This window comes from Chanodichthys erythropterus, chromosome 10, assembly GCF_024489055.1.
Source record: "Chanodichthys erythropterus isolate Z2021 chromosome 10, ASM2448905v1, whole genome shotgun sequence".
In the NCBI taxonomy this organism is placed as follows: Eukaryota; Metazoa; Chordata; class Actinopteri; order Cypriniformes; family Xenocyprididae; genus Chanodichthys; species Chanodichthys erythropterus.
This window is the reverse complement of record NC_090230.1, coordinates 26001527-26019691: the sequence shown is the minus strand read 5'-3', so window position 1 is coordinate 26019691 and position 18165 is coordinate 26001527. Positions and strand designations below refer to the sequence as shown.

At 40.6% G+C, this 18165-nt stretch overlaps 2 protein-coding genes and 1 non-coding gene across 3 annotated transcripts; 1 reads left to right on the top strand and 2 right to left on the bottom strand.

The window, feature by feature from the left end:
• The first annotated feature begins 344 nt into the window (after positions 1-344).
• cers4a (ceramide synthase 4a) lies at positions 345-13322 on the top strand. The gene is made up of 11 exons (XM_067398859.1): positions 345-713; positions 2683-2862; positions 5040-5157; positions 6347-6465; positions 6574-6631; positions 11158-11208; positions 11621-11713; positions 11801-11929; positions 12242-12348; positions 12491-12647; positions 12719-13322. The coding sequence occupies exons 1-11, from the start codon at positions 706-708 to the stop codon at positions 12911-12913; spliced, it is 1215 nt and encodes a 404-aa protein (XP_067254960.1). The 5' UTR covers positions 345-705; the 3' UTR covers positions 12914-13322.
• A 37-nt stretch (positions 13323-13359) lies between these two features.
• On the bottom strand, positions 13360-17311 carry LOC137029289 (kelch-like protein 23). The gene is made up of 3 exons (XM_067398858.1): positions 15944-17311; positions 14935-15343; positions 13360-14523 (listed from the first exon to the last, which is right to left on the bottom strand). The coding sequence occupies exons 1-3, from the start codon at positions 16950-16952 to the stop codon at positions 14217-14219; spliced, it is 1725 nt and encodes a 574-aa protein (XP_067254959.1). The 5' UTR covers positions 16953-17311; the 3' UTR covers positions 13360-14216.
• Positions 17312-17883: 572 nt separating this feature from the next.
• Positions 17884-17955, bottom strand: trnad-guc (transfer RNA aspartic acid (anticodon GUC)). Its single transcript has one exon. It is a non-coding gene; the product is annotated as a tRNA-Asp (tRNA).
• Positions 17956-18165: the final 210 nt, after the last annotated feature.

Here is an 18165-nt window from a genome sequence, read left to right as displayed (position 1 = left end):
TATGCTGTAAGTTGGCAGAACTTCTAAATACCTGTCAGTCATTTTCTTGGAAGAAACACAAAACAGGAACAGGGAAAATAATCTGTGGCAAAACTTTTGCTTTCAGCAAAACCACACCTTGCTTGATCATATCTCTAGAAAATTCTCACAGTCATTACACATATATACCTTTCTGTTTTCTTAATATTTAAAAAAAAGAAAAAAGTCTAGGGTACTATAGATAGATAGATAGATATTGTTGGTGTTCATCTAATAGTCAGTAGGGGGCGTCTATAGTGGTGTTTGAGGAAAGCGAAGCACTTTACAGCATGTTTCCTCCCTGATGGAGAGAAAGACGGAGGAGATGCTGCTGCTGCTGCTGAAAGCTCCCGTTTCTCAGGCGTTTTCATCGGTTCTCGCGACTCTGGGATAATTGCTTGAATGCAGGACAAAATTTACTCTTGGAAGCTCCTAAAAGACTAAAAAACAGAGGTCTATGTGATGGACGTGAGTTGATGTCATCAACAGGGTCGCGCGCATTCCTACGAAAGAATAGCCTATTCGCCGGAAGAATCAGCGCGAGGGATTGTTTTTATTTCGATCGAGAGCGATCAGAATGCTGGATGCTGTTTATATCGAAGAACGGCAATAAAAACGAAAATACGCTTTGAAGAGGCCTGTGTCCTGCTTTAATCGATATCCATCATTGCCTCTCACCCTTGAAGCATGGACAGGTAGTAATTACTTTTTTTTTTAAAGATTAAAATTATTATTATAATCACGGATGTTGGCTTCCTCGCTAACATAATGATTCAATTATTTTGATGTGGGCGTGTACAGACCTCTTTCTTCGTTATTTATCTCTTATTATTATAATTAATTAATAAATCACAAATAATTATTGATTTTGACGATTTTGGCGTTTTTTTTTTTTTTTTTTTTGTAGATTCGATTTGTTTATTCTTTTACGACTAATTTGTGGAATCTAACAACATATTTTTGAAATTTAGTATGCTTTTTAAATATTCGGCCTGAAATCTACGGCCGTTTAACCCCCTGGCGGCCTAAAAGAAAATACGTTTCTCGTTATATTGTGTATTTTATCGATTTTATTTATACTCAGTGATAGATTCATCGCATAGCAACCGCTCAAAATTGACATTTTAAAGTAGATCTTTAATTATTAATTATCATATAGAGTTGGTGATATTTGAGAAAGTTAACCATGGTTTTACTACAAATAAAACCAAACCAAACCAAGAAAACAAACAAAAAAACAAACATGGTTTTGCTTCACTAAACATAGTTTAAAGGGTTAGTTCTCCCAAAAATGAAAATTCTGTCATTTATCACTCACCCTCATGCCGTTCCACACCCGTAAGACCTTCGTTAATCTTTGGAACACAAATTAAGATATTTTAGTTGAAATCTGATGGCTCAGTGAGGCCTGCATAGAGAGCAATGACATTTCCTCTCTCAAGATCCATTAATGTACTAAAAACATATTTAAATCGGTTCATGTGAGTACAGTGGTTCAATATTAATGTAATAAAGCAACTACAATATTTTTGGTGCGCCAAAAAAAACAAAATAACTTATTAAGTGATGGTCGATTTCAAAACGCTGCTTCATGAAGATTCGGTGCACAAATGAATCAGTGTATCGAATCATGATTCAGATCGCGTGTCAAACTGCCAACGGCTGAAATCACGTGACTTTGGCGTTCCAAAGAGCAGATTCGATACACTGATTCATTACGCTCCGAAGCTTCCTGAAGCAGTGTTTTGAAATCGGCCATCACTAGATAAGTTGTTATTTTGTTTTTTTGGCGCACCCAAAATATTCTCGTGGCTTTATAATATTAATATTGAACCACTGTACTAAAGTAGTAGTTACTTGTAGTAAAACTGTGGTTATGTAACAGAAGCCGGCTAGTAAACCCAAAGACTATAGAATAACACAAGATTTGTCATTCGTATTGTTTTGAATGGGAGAAAGTGCTATGCGCAATATGGTGGAATAAGTCCGCCTTCTAAATAAGAGCCAGTCACCGATTGGTAAATACATCGCGTCACTGCAGCGGCCGTTAGAAGCTCCAGAATCTCCTCCGAAATGAAGCTGAAGAGATGCGCATTTAGGACTGCGCATTAGCCTGATCCAGCATTAATAATACCGTTTTTTGAGCGTTCAAGCATTTGAAAACAAAATTTATGAGACAGTTGTTGTCAGATTTCATTGGTTATTTCAAATATGAAATTTAATTGAAAGCTTGGCGAACAGCTTTGGAGAATTTGATGTTTCCCCGTTCAAAGAGATAGGAGTTGCACTTGAATGCCCGAGAGGCGTTTCAAAGATGGCCGCAGAGTGAAATGACTTGTCTTAAAGGGACTTTGGTAAACCTCACTGCTCTGATCTCGAGATGCTCTAGCGACTAATGCTAGAGGTTGCAGCCTTTAGCCTCCTTGTTAGAGAGTCCGACACCCACACCAGAGACCCAGGTTTGATTCCCGCGCAGAGCGGGGTGAAGGACCTGGGTAGAGGGGTTACAGTTATACAAATGGTAATCAGTACGGCAAAAAAAAAAGTTACTGCACTTTTACTATAATACAACCATGGTTAATTTTCTACTGCGTCATCAGTAAATGGTTTATATGCTGTAATAAGTTATCAGCCTTTTATGACTATCTCCTTCTGTGTTTATAGACTAGAGGAACTTGTAAACCAGTGGATATGGCGGCAGGACTTCTGGCTTCCTCCTGGCGTCACATGGAAAGATATCGCAGAGAGGACGTCGGATGGAAGTTGGCATCCCGTACCCCGCGACCTGCTCATCTCCCTGCCCTTGGCCCTGGGTTTCATCGCACTGCGTTTTGTTTTTGAAAGGTCGATATCGATATTATAATTAATTTAATTATTATTACATTAATGCACAGCATTGTCCAAATCAATAGACACAAATGATTGGTCCATCAGGATGGAGGGTAGCATATGTTCCTCGGCATTGGTACATTACTGTAAACACTAGTGTATTGGGTAACTAATGCATGGTTTGGTTTCTCCTGTGGGTTTAGGATGCTTTCTAACTTTATCTAAGATGTATTATTCAACAGTTTGTCTTTTAATGATTTTAATGAAGGATATCAGTGTGACAGAATGAAAGTGGAGTATTGTTTTCACATGTTTTGTTGCCAATGTTTCCACTCATGCAGTGTTGGCTTCTATTGTCACACTGTTTACGACTGGATACTCAATGTTGAATGTGTCTGAAATGAAACAAGTGCATCTGATTTTAGAAAAATCTGTTTATTCTGGGTAAATCTCAAAAAGAAATATACAGTTTTAAATGAAAATCAGATGAAAAGTTAAATTTATACATTTATGAAAATATATGTATATTTATGTTGTTTTTTTAAAGGTCATTATCAATATTATATTGAATTTTATGTGAATTAATGTAATTTCCCACAATTAAACTCATCTAGAGATAATCTAAATAGGCGCAAACTCTGATTGGACCTTCACAATATATGCACAATATATTGGCCACCATTTCGGTATTGGCCGAATTGTTAATTTTTAATGTTATTGTTATCGGCCCGATAAGAAAATTTGGCTGATATATTAAAGCTGATAAATAATGGATTATTTCCTTCAGCTGAGATGCTTCAGATGCACATGGTTCGCCATGATGGTTTTGAATTGCTTTAAATATGATTGAAATCACTTCGAAAAGAAAAATGCAATTAAAGTTTGTCATATAAGCTACTTAAATTTATAATAAAAATGATTAATGCACCGATACTAAATTTCTCCACCAATACCAATAGCTGATTATTCAGAGTGATATCTGCCAATACCGATAGTTTGGGGGTTCTGCTTTTTTGTACCTTTAAATTAATGATAATTTCATTATAATTAATAATTGAAATGATATATTTTTAATTATAATATTTGGATAGAAATGCAAATAAAAACTTTATTCTCTCCATTTCATCAACTTGTTTCAGAGTAACTGGTATCAGTTATAAACAAACACATTACTCAAATTAATATTAACACATTAACTAAATTCTAAAGATTAAATTAACATTTCTTAACTTTCTGAATGTTATTAATTCATATAATTACTGGTAATACTGAACATCAAACTGGTTTCTCAGCATTTTCTTTACACAAAGCCCAAATTCAGTGCATTTTCCTGCCCTCTTTTGATTTACAGGATATATCAGCCCTGACTATCTGCTGTTTTTAAATTTATCGGCTGATAATGATTATTGGCCGATATATCGGTGCATCTCTAGTAAAAACTTTATAATTGTGTGTTTGGCACATGGCTTTTAATGGTTAGACTTCTGTTTTTGTAATCAAAATTAACAATTTTGATTTAGATTTATCAGCCAATATATCGGTTATCGGCTTTAAAGAATTATCGGTTATTAGTATCGGCCAAAATTTTCATATCGGTGCATCCCTATTATTTATCTGTTGTTAATGACAGTTGAGCACATTTCCCACCAAATACTCTTGTGCATAATGCAAAAAAAGTATTACTACACTAATTATAAAAATAGTACTGTCCAGACACGAAAAATATAATTTTTATAATTTTTGTATTACAGTCATGAGAATAAAACATTTTAACCAGGCGACGAAAAACTGCTGTGCGATGTAAAAACAATGACAACCAATCAGAAGATATTTAATGTTTAATGCATATTTATGAGAAGCTGTATTTTGGACCAATTAGTTTTGTTGTGGGCGGGGCTACCCAACATTATGCAGAGTTGTCAGGTTGGTTTGGCTGTGTGTCTGGATCAGCGAGTCAAGCGCAGACCTGTAGAAAGGGCGCGATTGCCTCTGGGTTACAACGACAGCTGTTTCTTACCTCATCCTGAAACTAGATCTTAACCCTTTTTTTTATGAGATGGTCACTAACATCTTGGTCCACACATCTTGCTATTGCGTAAAGTTACAAACAGCTGTCAATAATGTATCCCTTTGCAGAGAAGCGTCAAGGCAAGGTCGCTCTCTTAACAAAAGCCATTGTCTGTGTCTCGTAGGGTTGTGGCGCTGCCGCTCAGCCGATGGTTGGGAGTCTGTGACAGGGTTCGAGTTCACGTCACTCCTGTCCCGAAGCTGGAGGCGTTTTACCTGCAGAAGAACAAGCAGCCGTCACAGGTTGGTGAGTCACATGTGCACCTGTGTGTGCCAAGACTGAGATATTTAATACTGTTTATCAACACCTGAGCCTCTGATGTCACTGTTACACCCTACATAAGCAACTGATGATATTAATATTGATGACTAAAATAAGTAGGTACAGTTTTCCATTTTTAATCAAATATAACTGTTTTATCATCATTTTTCACTATTAAACAAAAATATATTAAAATTCATCTTGTAGTTGCCTTCTCCCTGAATTATACATGCAGTGCTGAATTAGATTTTGGCCAAAATAATGTATTTAAGAAGGCACATATTAGAATGTAATATTAAACATTTATAAATTGTTAATAATTTACAAAAAAAAAATATAAATAATATTATAGACATTATTAATGATTATAAAACAAAATGTGTAATAATTATTTAAGATGATTATGTAAGATAAATATATATTCTATTATATATTCTATCAACTAATTTATATAACATGTATATATATATATATATATATATATATATATATATATATATATATTATTTTTTTAAAATATATTGTATTTAAACTTAAATTATATATATAAATAAAAGTAAAATTACAAAAAATTTAATTATTAAATAAATATTTAAGTACACTTAAAGTCATTGCATTTAAATAATTATTAAATCAGATTAATGTCTGTTGTATTTCTTAGCATTATCAACTAATTATTAATATAACTAATTATATATATATATATATATATATATATATATATATATATATATATATATATATATATATATATATATATATACTTACATATACATGTATATGTGTGTGTAAATATATATATATACACACACACACATTATATATTATATTTTATTTGGATTCATTTTTCATTTAAGCAAAAGCTTGTGACTTCTTTTTCATTCATTACTGTATATTACATTATCTTATTATATATATATATATATATATATATATATATATATATATGTATATATATATATATATATATATTTATATATATATAGTAGTGATAATAAAATGAGGGGAAGAAAATGTGCATAATCGTCATGTAAATAATGTTTAAAGTGCATACATTCATATATCAACATATTCAATTTCAAAATATATTTCTTTTAATTTGAGGGTAAAAATGTCCAAGGTTTCAGGAAGGGCTCTTATTGTTTTACTGTCTGTGTGTTTTTTGTTCAGAATGATTTAGTGGTTCTGGAGAAGCACTGTGGACTCACTCAGCGCCAGATCCAGACCTGGCTGCGTCAGCGCCGGAACCAGGACAAACCCAGCAACACCAGAAAGTTCTGCGAAGCTTCGTACGTTCACATACTTTCTGCCTTTAAAATGTGCTAAAAATAGGCCACATCATCATTTGTGATTGGTTTGCATTTGATTAATGTGGCATTTTCTCTCTCATTTCTCAGGTGGAGGTTTGTCTTTTATCTCATTGCGTTCTTAGCTGGTCTCATCTCCCTGATTCATGTGAGTATCTGCAGTGACTTTCACCCTGCTGTGATTTCTGAAGCGTCGTACGATTTCTTTCCTCAGAATCAACCCCCTCATGATCACCTTTGCAAGTAAATATAATGAAATATCAAAAAGTTCTCAGAAACATGATGCCATTTGTGTCTGACAATTTTAGAAAATGTTTTTATTTTTAGCATTTCATTTGAAATCATTTTTCTGAATGTAGTTGAAGTTTCCCACAATTTGTGAAATAATTTGGTGATATTTTGTTATTGTTAAAAAGATGTTCTTTAAATGAAGACACTTCATGCATTATTTTGCTTCTATAACTTGTCTTTGTTCAGACTAGTGTAAAGAAAACATCTATTTGCATCTGTAGGTTTCAGTTAAAGTGTATAATCTTTAAAGGTCATTTTCTCAAAATGAGTTTTTTTTCTCCACTTCAGCAGCACTTACATACACCAAACTTTACAGTTTTATTTCCATCTATATTCTGAAGGTTTTTACTGAGGCGTTTGTTGATATAGTGTAATTCACCTGATTTTTTTTAAACATTTTATTCCAAAAACATGGAAAAATGCATTTTTCTGTCTATTTTTTGATTTATAGACTGATAAAAAGAGAAATCCAAAATCCCCACTGTAAAAACCTTTAACTCTAATATGTCAATAAAATAAAACAATCATTTTTAACCTGGCTTTATCGAGGTTTCAGATTAATGCTCTGGAAATGTATGCAAATTAGTACATATTGAATTAGAACACAAAATTTGCAAATCTAAACATAAAATAAAAAAAAATTAATAAAAAAACAAAATAAAAAAACGAAATAATTGTCTTAATGTACTGTGATTAATCAATTGGGGAAAGTATGGTGATATTGTTACGGTATGCTGGTGCAGAGATGAGGCAGATACGGATTTCCACAATAATAGATGCTTTTTAATAAACAAAGGTAAGGAACGCCAGACATACACATTAACAAAACAGAGAACGGACGAGGAGTGAAGGGAGTGAGTGCAATATATGGGGAGTGCTGACAATAGAGTCCAGGTGCAGGTGATCTGTGATGATGAGGAGCTGACGAGGGAAGTGTGTGCAGGTGTGGAGAACAGGAGGATTCTGGGAAATGGAGTCCAGGGAAACAAGGGATCTGTAACAGTACCTCCCCCTCCCGGTAGGCGCGTCCTCGCGCCGTAGATGTAACAACCGGGAGGGGGGCGGGCGCCCTGGAGACCTCAAACCGGAGCAGGGGGATGAGTAGACTGGAGTGGAGGTCTCCAGGGCGGGCTCAAAAGCCATGGTGGGTCAGGAGCCAAAGGCAGCCATGGCGGGTCAGGAGCCGAAGGCAGCCATGGCGGGTCAGGAGCCGAAGGCAGCCATGGCGGGTCAGGTGCAGCGGGCAGCCATGGCAGGTCAGGTGCAGCGGGCAGACATGCAGCGGGCATACATGGCGGGTCAGGTGCAGCGGGCAGCCATGGCAGGTCAGGTGCAGCGGGCAGACATGCAGCGGGCATACATGGCGGGTCAGGTGCAGCGGGCAGCCATGGCGGGTCAGGTGCAGCGGGCAGCCATGGCGGGTCAGGAGCCGAAGCCTTCGAGGCGTTGAGCCCAGGCGTCGCTGAAGGACTGGCGGGTGATGGCGGAACCGAAGGCTCCGCCGACCGAAGCGCAGCCGGGACTCCAGAAGGCCGCAGTAGAAACAGTAGGACAGCCAACAAAAAGAACACCGGGGGGAGTGAGGAAGCCAACTGAAACTGAGGGACGGAGTGACGGAGCGGAGACGGAGGAGTGTAGTCCAGAGGGAAGGGCAGGCTGGACGAGTGCACAAGGTGTGAGTGGAGGCAGGATGGATACTGGTGACGCTGGTGGACTGATGGGTAACAGTGGAGCAGAGGAGGTTGGAGCCGGGGTATAGGTAATCGCCCAGAGGTCCGAGGTGGAGATCTGGGCGAGGGGGGCTTGAGGTGAAGGTTCAGTGCAAACATAACTGGATGGAGGTGGGAGAGGGAGGCAGGGAGGGAAAACAGTCTTTGGGCTGGAGGGTTCAAAAACACAGTTCATAGGGGCAGTAGGTTCGGCGGCGGCGGCTGGAGCGGCTGGCTCGGCGGCGGCGGCTGGAGCGGCTGGCTCGGCGGCGGCGGCTGGAGCGGCTGGCTCGGCGGCGGCGGCTGGAGCGGCTGGCTCGGCGGCGGCGGCTGGAGCGGCTGGCTCGGCGGCGGCGGCTGGAGCGGCTGGCTCGGCGGCGGCGGCTGGAGCGGCTGGCTCGGCGGCGGCGGCTGGAGCGGCTGGCTCGGCGGCGGCGGCTGGAGCGGCTGGCTCGGCGGCGGCGGCTGGAGCGGCTGGCTCGGCGGCGGCGGCTGGAGCGGCTGGCTCGGCGGCGGCGGCTGGAGCGGCTGGCTCGGCGGCGGCGGCTGGAGCGGCTGGCTCGGCGGCGGCGGCTGGAGCGGCTGGCTCGGCGGCGGCGGCTGGAGCGGCTGGCTCGGCGGCGGCGGCTGGAGCTGAGGGCTCGTAGGCGTCGGAGACTGGAGAACTTTGCTCGGCGGCGTCGGAGACTGGAGAACTTTGCTCGGCGGCGGAGACTGGAGAACTTTGCTCGGCGGCGGAGACTGGAGAACTTTGCTCGGCGGCGGAGACTGGAGAACTTTGCTCGGCGGCGGAGACTGGAGAACTTTGCTCGGCGGCGGAGACTGGTGAACTTTGCTCGGCGGCGGAGACTGGAGTACTTTGCTCGGCGGCGTCGGAGACTGGAGAACTTTGCTCGGCGGCGGGGACTGGAGAACTTTGCTCGGCGGCGGAGACTGGAGAACTTTTGCTCGGCGGCGGAGACTGGAGAACTTTTGCTCGTCGGCGGAGACTGGAGAACTTTGCTCGGCGGCGGAGACTGGAGAACTTTGCTCGGCGGCGGAGACTGGAGAACTTTGCTCGGCGGCGGAGACTGGAGAACTTTGCTCGGCGGCGGAGACTGGAGAACTTTGCTCGACGGCGGAGACTGGAGAACTTTGCTCGGCGGCGGAGACTGGAGAACTTTGCTCGGCGGCGGAGACTGGAGAACTTGGCTCGGAGGAGACTGGAGAACTTGGCTCGGAGGAGACTGGAGAACTTGGCTCGGCGGAGACTGGGGTTGAGGGCCATTTCATCCCCTCAAATACAATTAAAATCCCCACAGGCACTGGAGCTGGCTCTGTGGGGACTGGAGCTGGCTCTGGAGATACTGGAGCGGGCTCTGGAGATACTGGAGCGGGCTCTGGAGATACTGGAGCGGGCTCTGGAGATACTGGAGCGGGCTCTGGAGATACTGGAGCGGGCTCTGGAGATACTGGAGCGGGCTCTGGAGACACTGGAGCGGGCTCTGGAGACACTGGAGCGGGCTCTGGAGACATTGGGGCCGCTTTCTTCCTCCTCCTCCGCTTACTGGGCCCAGTAGCGGAATATGGGTCCAGCCTGGGGCAGGCAGGGAGTTCGCTGGAGCGGTGTGCGGAGGAAGCCGGAGGTTGACTAACTGGCCCGGCCAACCGTGTTTCTGGATGGACCGGACGACAACACTGATCCTGAACCTCTTTCACTAAGAATTTGGAGCCATTCAACCACAAAATTAAATTGATAGTTTCGCTTAAGGAGAAACAAAAAACAGGTTCATCAAAACGGATAGTGTCGTCATCCAATCCATCCAAAAACAGGGAGATCAACTGAGCGTCGGGCCAGTTAGACAAGTAAGCAAGCTCAACGAACTCCTCCACATACCTCTCCAGCGAACGTCCTACCTGCAGGAGCCCGATAATGCGTTCGCTGGCTGTTAGGGTGAGAGGCGATGGAGGAGCTGGATCCAGGGAGCTGGGGAAAGTCTCCATTTTTTTTTTCTTTTCTCTGTGGAAATCCGGTCGGTTTTGGTCCGTTCTTCTGTTACGGTATGCTGGTGCAGAGATGAGGCAGATACGGATTTCCACAATAATAGATGCTTTTTAATAAACAAAGGTAAGGAACGCCAGACATACACATTAACAAAACAGAGAACGGACGAGGAGTGAAGGGAGTGAGTGCAATATATGGGGAGTGCTGACAATAGAGTCCAGGTGCAGGTGATCTGTGATGATGAGGAGCTGACGAGGGAAGTGTGTGCAGGTGTGGAGAACAGGAGGATTCTGGGAAATGGAGTCCAGGGAAACAAGGGATCTGTAACAGATATCTATTCAATTTTTTATTTTTTGTCCATATTCACATGTGATAAAAAAGTGAAGTAATGTTTTTTTTGTTGAAATATTTATTTTATTTAAAGTTAATTATTTCTCTCTCTCTCTCTCTCTCTCTCTCTATATATATATATATATATATATATATAATATCATTAACTTAAATACTTAATTTTTAGTATTTCTTCATTATCTCTAATACACTTATTACACAAAAATTGGTGGTCATTTATGAAAAATAAATTGGTGCTTAAGTAAAAAAAAAAATGTTTTTGTAATCAAAACTCAGCATTTGTAGTTTATAACAAACACATTCACATTTAATAATTGTTTGTCAAATGATGTTCTTCAGACTCCATGGTTTTGGGATCATCGGGAATGCTGGAGCGGATACCCAAGACAGGTCCATAACAAACGCCTCTCCACACATGCTCACTTCCTGTGAACAATCCCAGGAACTTTTTTCACTCTGTTGAGCCGCTTTGAAGGAGATCAGGCAGAAATCTGAGGAACTAGTCTTGCGCCACACCCTACGACACCATCAGAACAGAACATGATTCATCTTACAAGAGCCAGAAATATATCATCAACCGTAATCTCCTTAGTTAAAATAAAGATCTTTTGTTTTCAGAAATTATGGATGAAATGTTTCTGTTAACTATTCAGTTTACTCTATATTACATAGATATATATAGATATCTTTTTTATTTCTTATGTTCATTATTATGTTTTAAGCCAACATAATAAGAGGAATGAAATTCATAGTTGTTCTTTTCTAGATCATATTGTCATATTATTTCTGATTTCATCTGTAGGGCATAGCAGAAGCCCAGTACTGGTATTACATCATGGAGTTGTCCTTCTACCTCTCGCTTCTGCTCTGCGTATCAGTGGACATAAAGCGCAAAGTAAGTTTAACTTGTTCAACATGAACTCCTCTGAAGGATCTTATAATTGATAAATTGTGCTCATATAGTTTTTTCCTGGTTGTGTAGGACTTCAAAGAGCAAATCATTCACCACATCGCCACCATTTTCCTCATCGCATTCTCATACTTTGCGAATTATGTGCGCGTGGGAACCCTGGTGATGCTCGTCCACGACTCCTCTGACTTCCTGCTGGAGGTAAATCGCTCTCAGGATTCACACTGATAAAACAATAATTTTATGGCCCTGATTGCCATTTATTTCAGATTTTTGTTCATTTGAATGTCCACAGTGTTCATCGCAGAAGTTTATTACTGTAAAACAGGATTCGACTACTTATTTTATAAGTTGTTTCAGGTTCTTTTTGCTTCAGGAGTAAATAAATACCCAGAAATTCATTTGTGTTTTTTCCTGAATAGTAACAGAATGAAGCACATAAATTACCTTGACTTCCTCCAGTTAATCGCTCGCATAAATAACCAGTGTTTCCTCATAATTGTTGGTTTGCAGTCTGCCAAGATGTTCAATTACGCTGGATGGAGGAAGACCTGCGATGCCCTGTTTGTTGTTTTTGCTGCGGTTTTCCTGGTAACCCGCCTTGTGGTTTTCCCATGCAGGTAATGAGTTCATCGGGTCATGTATGAAGGCGTATTTCATTTGAAACGCTGATTTCGAATGATTTTGAATACAGTGTTCTTAAATATAAGATGTTCAGATGGCATAAACATTGCTTTGAAGATTTATAAACTTCATTTCCAGAGTTATCTATACAGCTGTGGTGGATTCGTTGGACATCTTTCCTCCGTACCCTGGTTATTATTTCTTAAACGGCCTTTTGCTGGTTCTTCAAGCACTGCACATCTTCTGGGCTTGGCTGATTCTTCGAATGGTTCACAAATTTGTCTTTTTAGGCAAAGTAAGTATCAACGTTTCTATCTCTTTAACTATTTAAATGTTACGGAAGTGTCATAAACATTGTGTTTTAAGGTGGAACGCGATGAACGGAGTGATGAAGAGAGTGAGGCTGATGAAGAAGATGAAGTTGGAGGAGAAGAGTGCAGCTGGGAGCAGAAAAAGGGTACACTTAACTCAAAATTCGTGTCATTGGCCAATAACTGTGTTTTGAACAATTTAACCAATCAGAGACAAAAAATGAATAGCAGAACGCCAAAAGCCAGATAGTAAAGCTACTTTATGTATTTGTTTTGTTTAAACATGTTGAATAACCTTCACTCTCTTGACTTATCTTGTTTGACAACATTCAACTTTGATTCCAGATTGACAATGATTGTTTGCGTGAAAACATATGGAGAATCGAATGCACTGATTGCGTAGAAATACTACTACTTGTTTGTATTATTACATTACCATTAGAGTATATTTGAAGTAGGTTCAAAATGCTTGTCTTTAATTAAAGTTAGTCTAATTAATTAAAGTGTGTTTAGAACTTAAACAACAAAATAAATAAGGAGGGGAGCATAAAAAGGATTCATAAACAATTGTTGAACTGTTGTTTAAATTAGGTTGCTAATGAGCTGCAACTGTTCGTTATGGAACAGTGATATATAAACACATGATGAAACACTCCTGATGAAAGATACCCACAATATTTAGGTGCACTCTTTTTAAATACTTTTAATAGAACAAAACATATAGATATTTCAGTCTTCTAAGTTGTGTGAATCTGTGAGTTTTCTGCAGTGGCTCTTGTTTTTCCAAATGGTCACCGGTGGACCATTTGAAAAGACTTAGAGCGCCATCTAATGGTGAACTGTCCAAATGTCTTTGTGATTTTTGCTGCTGTTGCAAGGGACTACTGGAGCTTGTTGTGTTTTGTACAATAGTACTTTTTGTTGTTCAACATTAAATACGATGATTTGTGCATTGAAATCTTAAAATCAAAGTGGGTAGTGTGATTTAAGATTCCTACAGTATGTAATCCCCTTGATTTCTTGAGTATTGAATCTGCTCCAAGGGCTAAAGGCAAAGTGTTTTTGTTGTTTTGCATAGGGCTGGAAATGTATTCATGTTTAGAATACATTAACACACCTAAGTTGTTTATTTGCACCATAGCCGTGAACTGAGCCTTTTGTCCGAAATCTGTCCTACACTGTTTCACTTTTGTTTTAAAATGACCTATGATTGTTTTTGTATGGAAATATTTTTGTTTGTTTGTTTTTTGGTTATTGGGATTTTACTGTGCTCTGATTTTTGGTTATACTAACATACTGCAGATGTTATATAACTTGTAACAATGACAGAAGATGGATATATTCTTATGATATATGAACCACCATCTTCGATGCGTTGGTATTATTGCATACTTGTTTTTCACTCTGCCATTTTCTCTGTGACCTTTTGAATAACAATAAAAATGTGAAGAGCAATGATCCTCATATAATTAATCATCCCCAACTTTGCTCAACAAAATGTTTCTGTTTTGGTTTAATGGCTAAAAAGAAAGATCTGCCTTACCATTATGGCTTCAGAAGGGATTCACATGCATTGTGACACATCCTCTTATGGGTACAGGACAGGGTATTTTATCATCAATTTCTAAGCAAGTGTCAGTGTAAGGGTCCAGTAGGATCATGTTTGGGTATGTTTTGTTTATCTTCCTCTCGCTTAGTATGTAAATCTGCCCATTCACTGTGGCACAGCCTGTGAAGAATTTGTTGTCCAGACAGTCTTCTTGAAGAATGGTCCACTCGTCTGTGTCGATGTCTAAGCGCAGAGCCTGTCCTCCCAGCAGATAGAGGGCACCATTGAGCTCCGTTGCAAGAAGGTCGTAACTGGAAAATAAGTACATGTATCCAACAAGATTGCACAAGTGTACAGAACTGATACAGGACTGGTTGAGTTGGCATCTCTGCATTACCTTACAGTAGTGGGCAACTCTAGTCATCGAGGTCCACTGTCCTGCATAGTTTAGCTTCAATCCTAATCAAACACACCCGCCTGTATTTCAAGTAAATTGACAGCAACAAAGTGTCTGCCCAGATCGGGCCCACATCTGATCAGCATGTTATCCACATCTACCAAATGTGGGCCAGATCTGGGCCACAGTATGTTGTTGTCTGGGGAAGACTTTGGCTTGATTTTTCAGATGTATTTGCAGAGCTCAGCTCTGCAGGGCAGTGTACCTTGTTGTCCAAAGTTGCCCAACTCTGTCTTAAATCAAGGACACAATTTTGCCTACTCACCGTGGGAACGGAGAATAGGACACCACGTCCCATTGATCAACCTCTGGCCTGTACCTCTGAATCCCACTGTAAACATCTCCATTCTCATCCAGACCACAGGCCACATAAATACAAGTCCCCAATGTGGCAATGGCCGCCCTTTCCACAGATCTCACCATGGGGCTGACGGTGTCCCATTCTTCCGCTCCCAGGACTAGCCTCTCGACTTCGGCCACAGGTCCCTCGTCCATGCTTCCGCCAAATACAAAAAGCTTGAACTCCAGAGCCGCTGAGCAGTGGCTGTGTCTGGACTTCTGCATTGCTGGGCCATCCACCCACTTCTCATTGCCACACTGGTAAATGCTCACCCAGTCCACGCTGTACCACAACACATCCCGGAAGTAGCCTCCAGTCACTACTATGTTGTCCCCTTAGAGCAAGAAATAACATTTTAGATCGTGTGGAGAGTAAGACAAAGAATGTGAAATAACAGTCCTAATCGGTTCCTGGAGATCTACCTTCAGCTCCAACCCAAATCAAACACACCTAAACCAGCTCATTAAGATCAGGAACACTCAATAGTTACAAAACAGGTGTATTTGGGCAGGGTTGGGACTGAACTCTTCTGGAAGGAACCAGATGTTGTTATCTACAGCAGCCACAGATTTCTGTGTGAGACTCTTCTTTCGCAGGGGTGGATGGGATTGCCACCTTCCACTATAGGGGTGAAACTGATACAACAACTGCATTTCTTTCTCATGCACCGAGAACAAAGAAGGATCACATGTTTAACCAAGTATAACTGTGTAAATAGTTCTGGTTGGATATTCATATTACAAAGCATATGCTGTTCTTTGCTCACCCTCTTGTAGAAGTTGATTACTTTTAATTGGATAGGTCTACAGGAACAGGATTGGGCACTTCTGACATAAAAGGCTTATATTTGGAAGGGCATACAACACCTGATCAACCATTTTCCAGATAGGTCATTACGCTAACATCTTGAGATGAGGACAGATGAGGTTGTTACCTACTGCAGCCACAGAGTACTGTGTGAGACACTTCTTTTGCAGGGGTGGTTGGGATTGCCACCTTCCACTATAGGGGTGGAATTGATACAGCAACTGCTCTTCTTGCTCATGCGGCCCACCGAGAACAAACAAAGTTTCCCTTGAACGAGTTCTAGGCATAGACCTGCCCATAGTCCAGCTGCTGGGCAAGTTATCGTTCAGTCTGCAAATGAGCTTCGCACGTGGGTCTGAACTGTTTATCTTGGTCAGAAGATCAGTAATGTAGGGAAGACTTAAGCACTCCGGCCTAACCAGGCCCACTAGTTCCATGAAGTCTTCTTCCCGACTTGGGTCAAATGTTGCCCAGCGAAGGGCTACGTCAAGGACTAAGTCTTCCCTTGGAATGCTCAAATTGTCGCTGGCGAGGAGGTCGGCAATGCTTTCCTTAGAAAGGAACATCAAGTCCTGCTCGGAGGCTATGGCAGGTAGATGGGTCAAGACTACTTCCCTTGCTGCGGCGTAGAGATCCAGACAGCCAAGCTGCCAAGCATAGGCCATCATTCCCAAGCAATTACTAAGATGCAATTGCCTTTCCAAGAACTTACAGCAGAGTAGCCGAGCCCTGTCCAACTGAAGAAAGTCAGCAGCCTCCAGAATATCAAGGACGTTCTTTCTGTCCAGGGTCAGCTTGAAGTTCTTTGTGAACTCCATTAGTGTGTGGAACTGCTGCAGTCCAACTCCTTTAATCTCAATGTGCTTCTTGGTGCTCTCCCGACCGCCGCCAAAGAACAAGGCTCGGAAATAGGGACTCAGCTGGGCCAAATGTTTGCGGTTCACAAAGAACAACTCTCCCTCCACCTGGAGCACTACATCAGGAGTGGCAATGACAGCATGCTGATCCTCAACTAAATCTTGTTCAGTTTCTGGGCTCTGGACATTTGTCCAGACTACTTCTTGCTTACCACAAGCCATGATTGTGCACTCACCCTCCCAGCACTCTCTTCTCTGCTGAAGCATATCATGTGACATTCATAGTTGTCCTAGCCTGTCACTTTCTCTCCATGGGAATGGGGTCAGCAAGCAAAGGAAAGCAAGGGCTAAATATATCCTAGGTAAAGTGCTACTGAGACCCAATTTCAAAAAGCACACAAAATGCTTTTGCAAATATATTAAAGGACATATATTTTTGAGGATTGTTATTACATACTGCAAGACTGACATCAGTCTTCACATTGAGGTTTAAAATGTGTATGTTTGCAAGATTTAAGTCAATACCAGAACAAACCACAAGAGGTAGATGTTGGACAACGGAACATCTCTAACCCATGAGTATTTTACTTTGGGTAATGTTGAATTTTAACTTTTTTGTTTTAAATATTTATATGGCTCATGAGATAAATGCCTTAAGAGAATACACTGCATGGAGAGTTTCTTGTATTGACAATAAATATGCATTAAACTTTTGGCATTTTGTGATATGATCCTGTCTCCATTTTGTAAGAATAATAACTTCATTGACTTTTTTTTACATCTATTCATTTGATTTCATTGCAATGTTTGAATATACAAGAATAATGCAATTCTACACAAGAACTGTGTAAAGAGTGCATAAACTGTGTAAATTCAAACAAAACCCGAAAGTAATTTTGTGTTCGTCAAAACTATAATTGTTTCTTACCCGTTAACTCTTTCCCTGTCAGTGTTTTTTATTTTTTTGTTTTTTTATATACAAAGTTGCTAACAACCACCAGAATTTTTGGCCCCTATAATATTTTGTTATAAGAATATCTGAACATGCAAAACATCAAAAGGAAGAACAGACCCTCTTCTAGCTTAATGCATTCTTTTTTTATCAACACTTGAATGTGGGAAATTTTTATAAAAATAAATAAATAAAAATAAATTACGTCAGTGGCAGGGAAAGAGTTAAAAATTAAATGGGTTGTCAAAAGGTTGCCATCTCCCCGTCGGGGAATCGAACCCCGGTCTCCCGCGTGACAGGCGGGGATACTTACCACTATACTAACGAGGAGCAAGCCATAATTTCAGCCGGTAGATGGCGTCAAGAACCTATGAACTTACACTTAATTTCTCACTGAATTTCATTTTTTTATATGATGCTATCAATGTTTCATGGTAATACCATAGTATTCACGGAAGTAAACACTTTATGGGAATCTCTCAATATAATAGTAACAAAGTATTATAATACATTGTGTTAGAGTTTTAAAAGCATATGGAA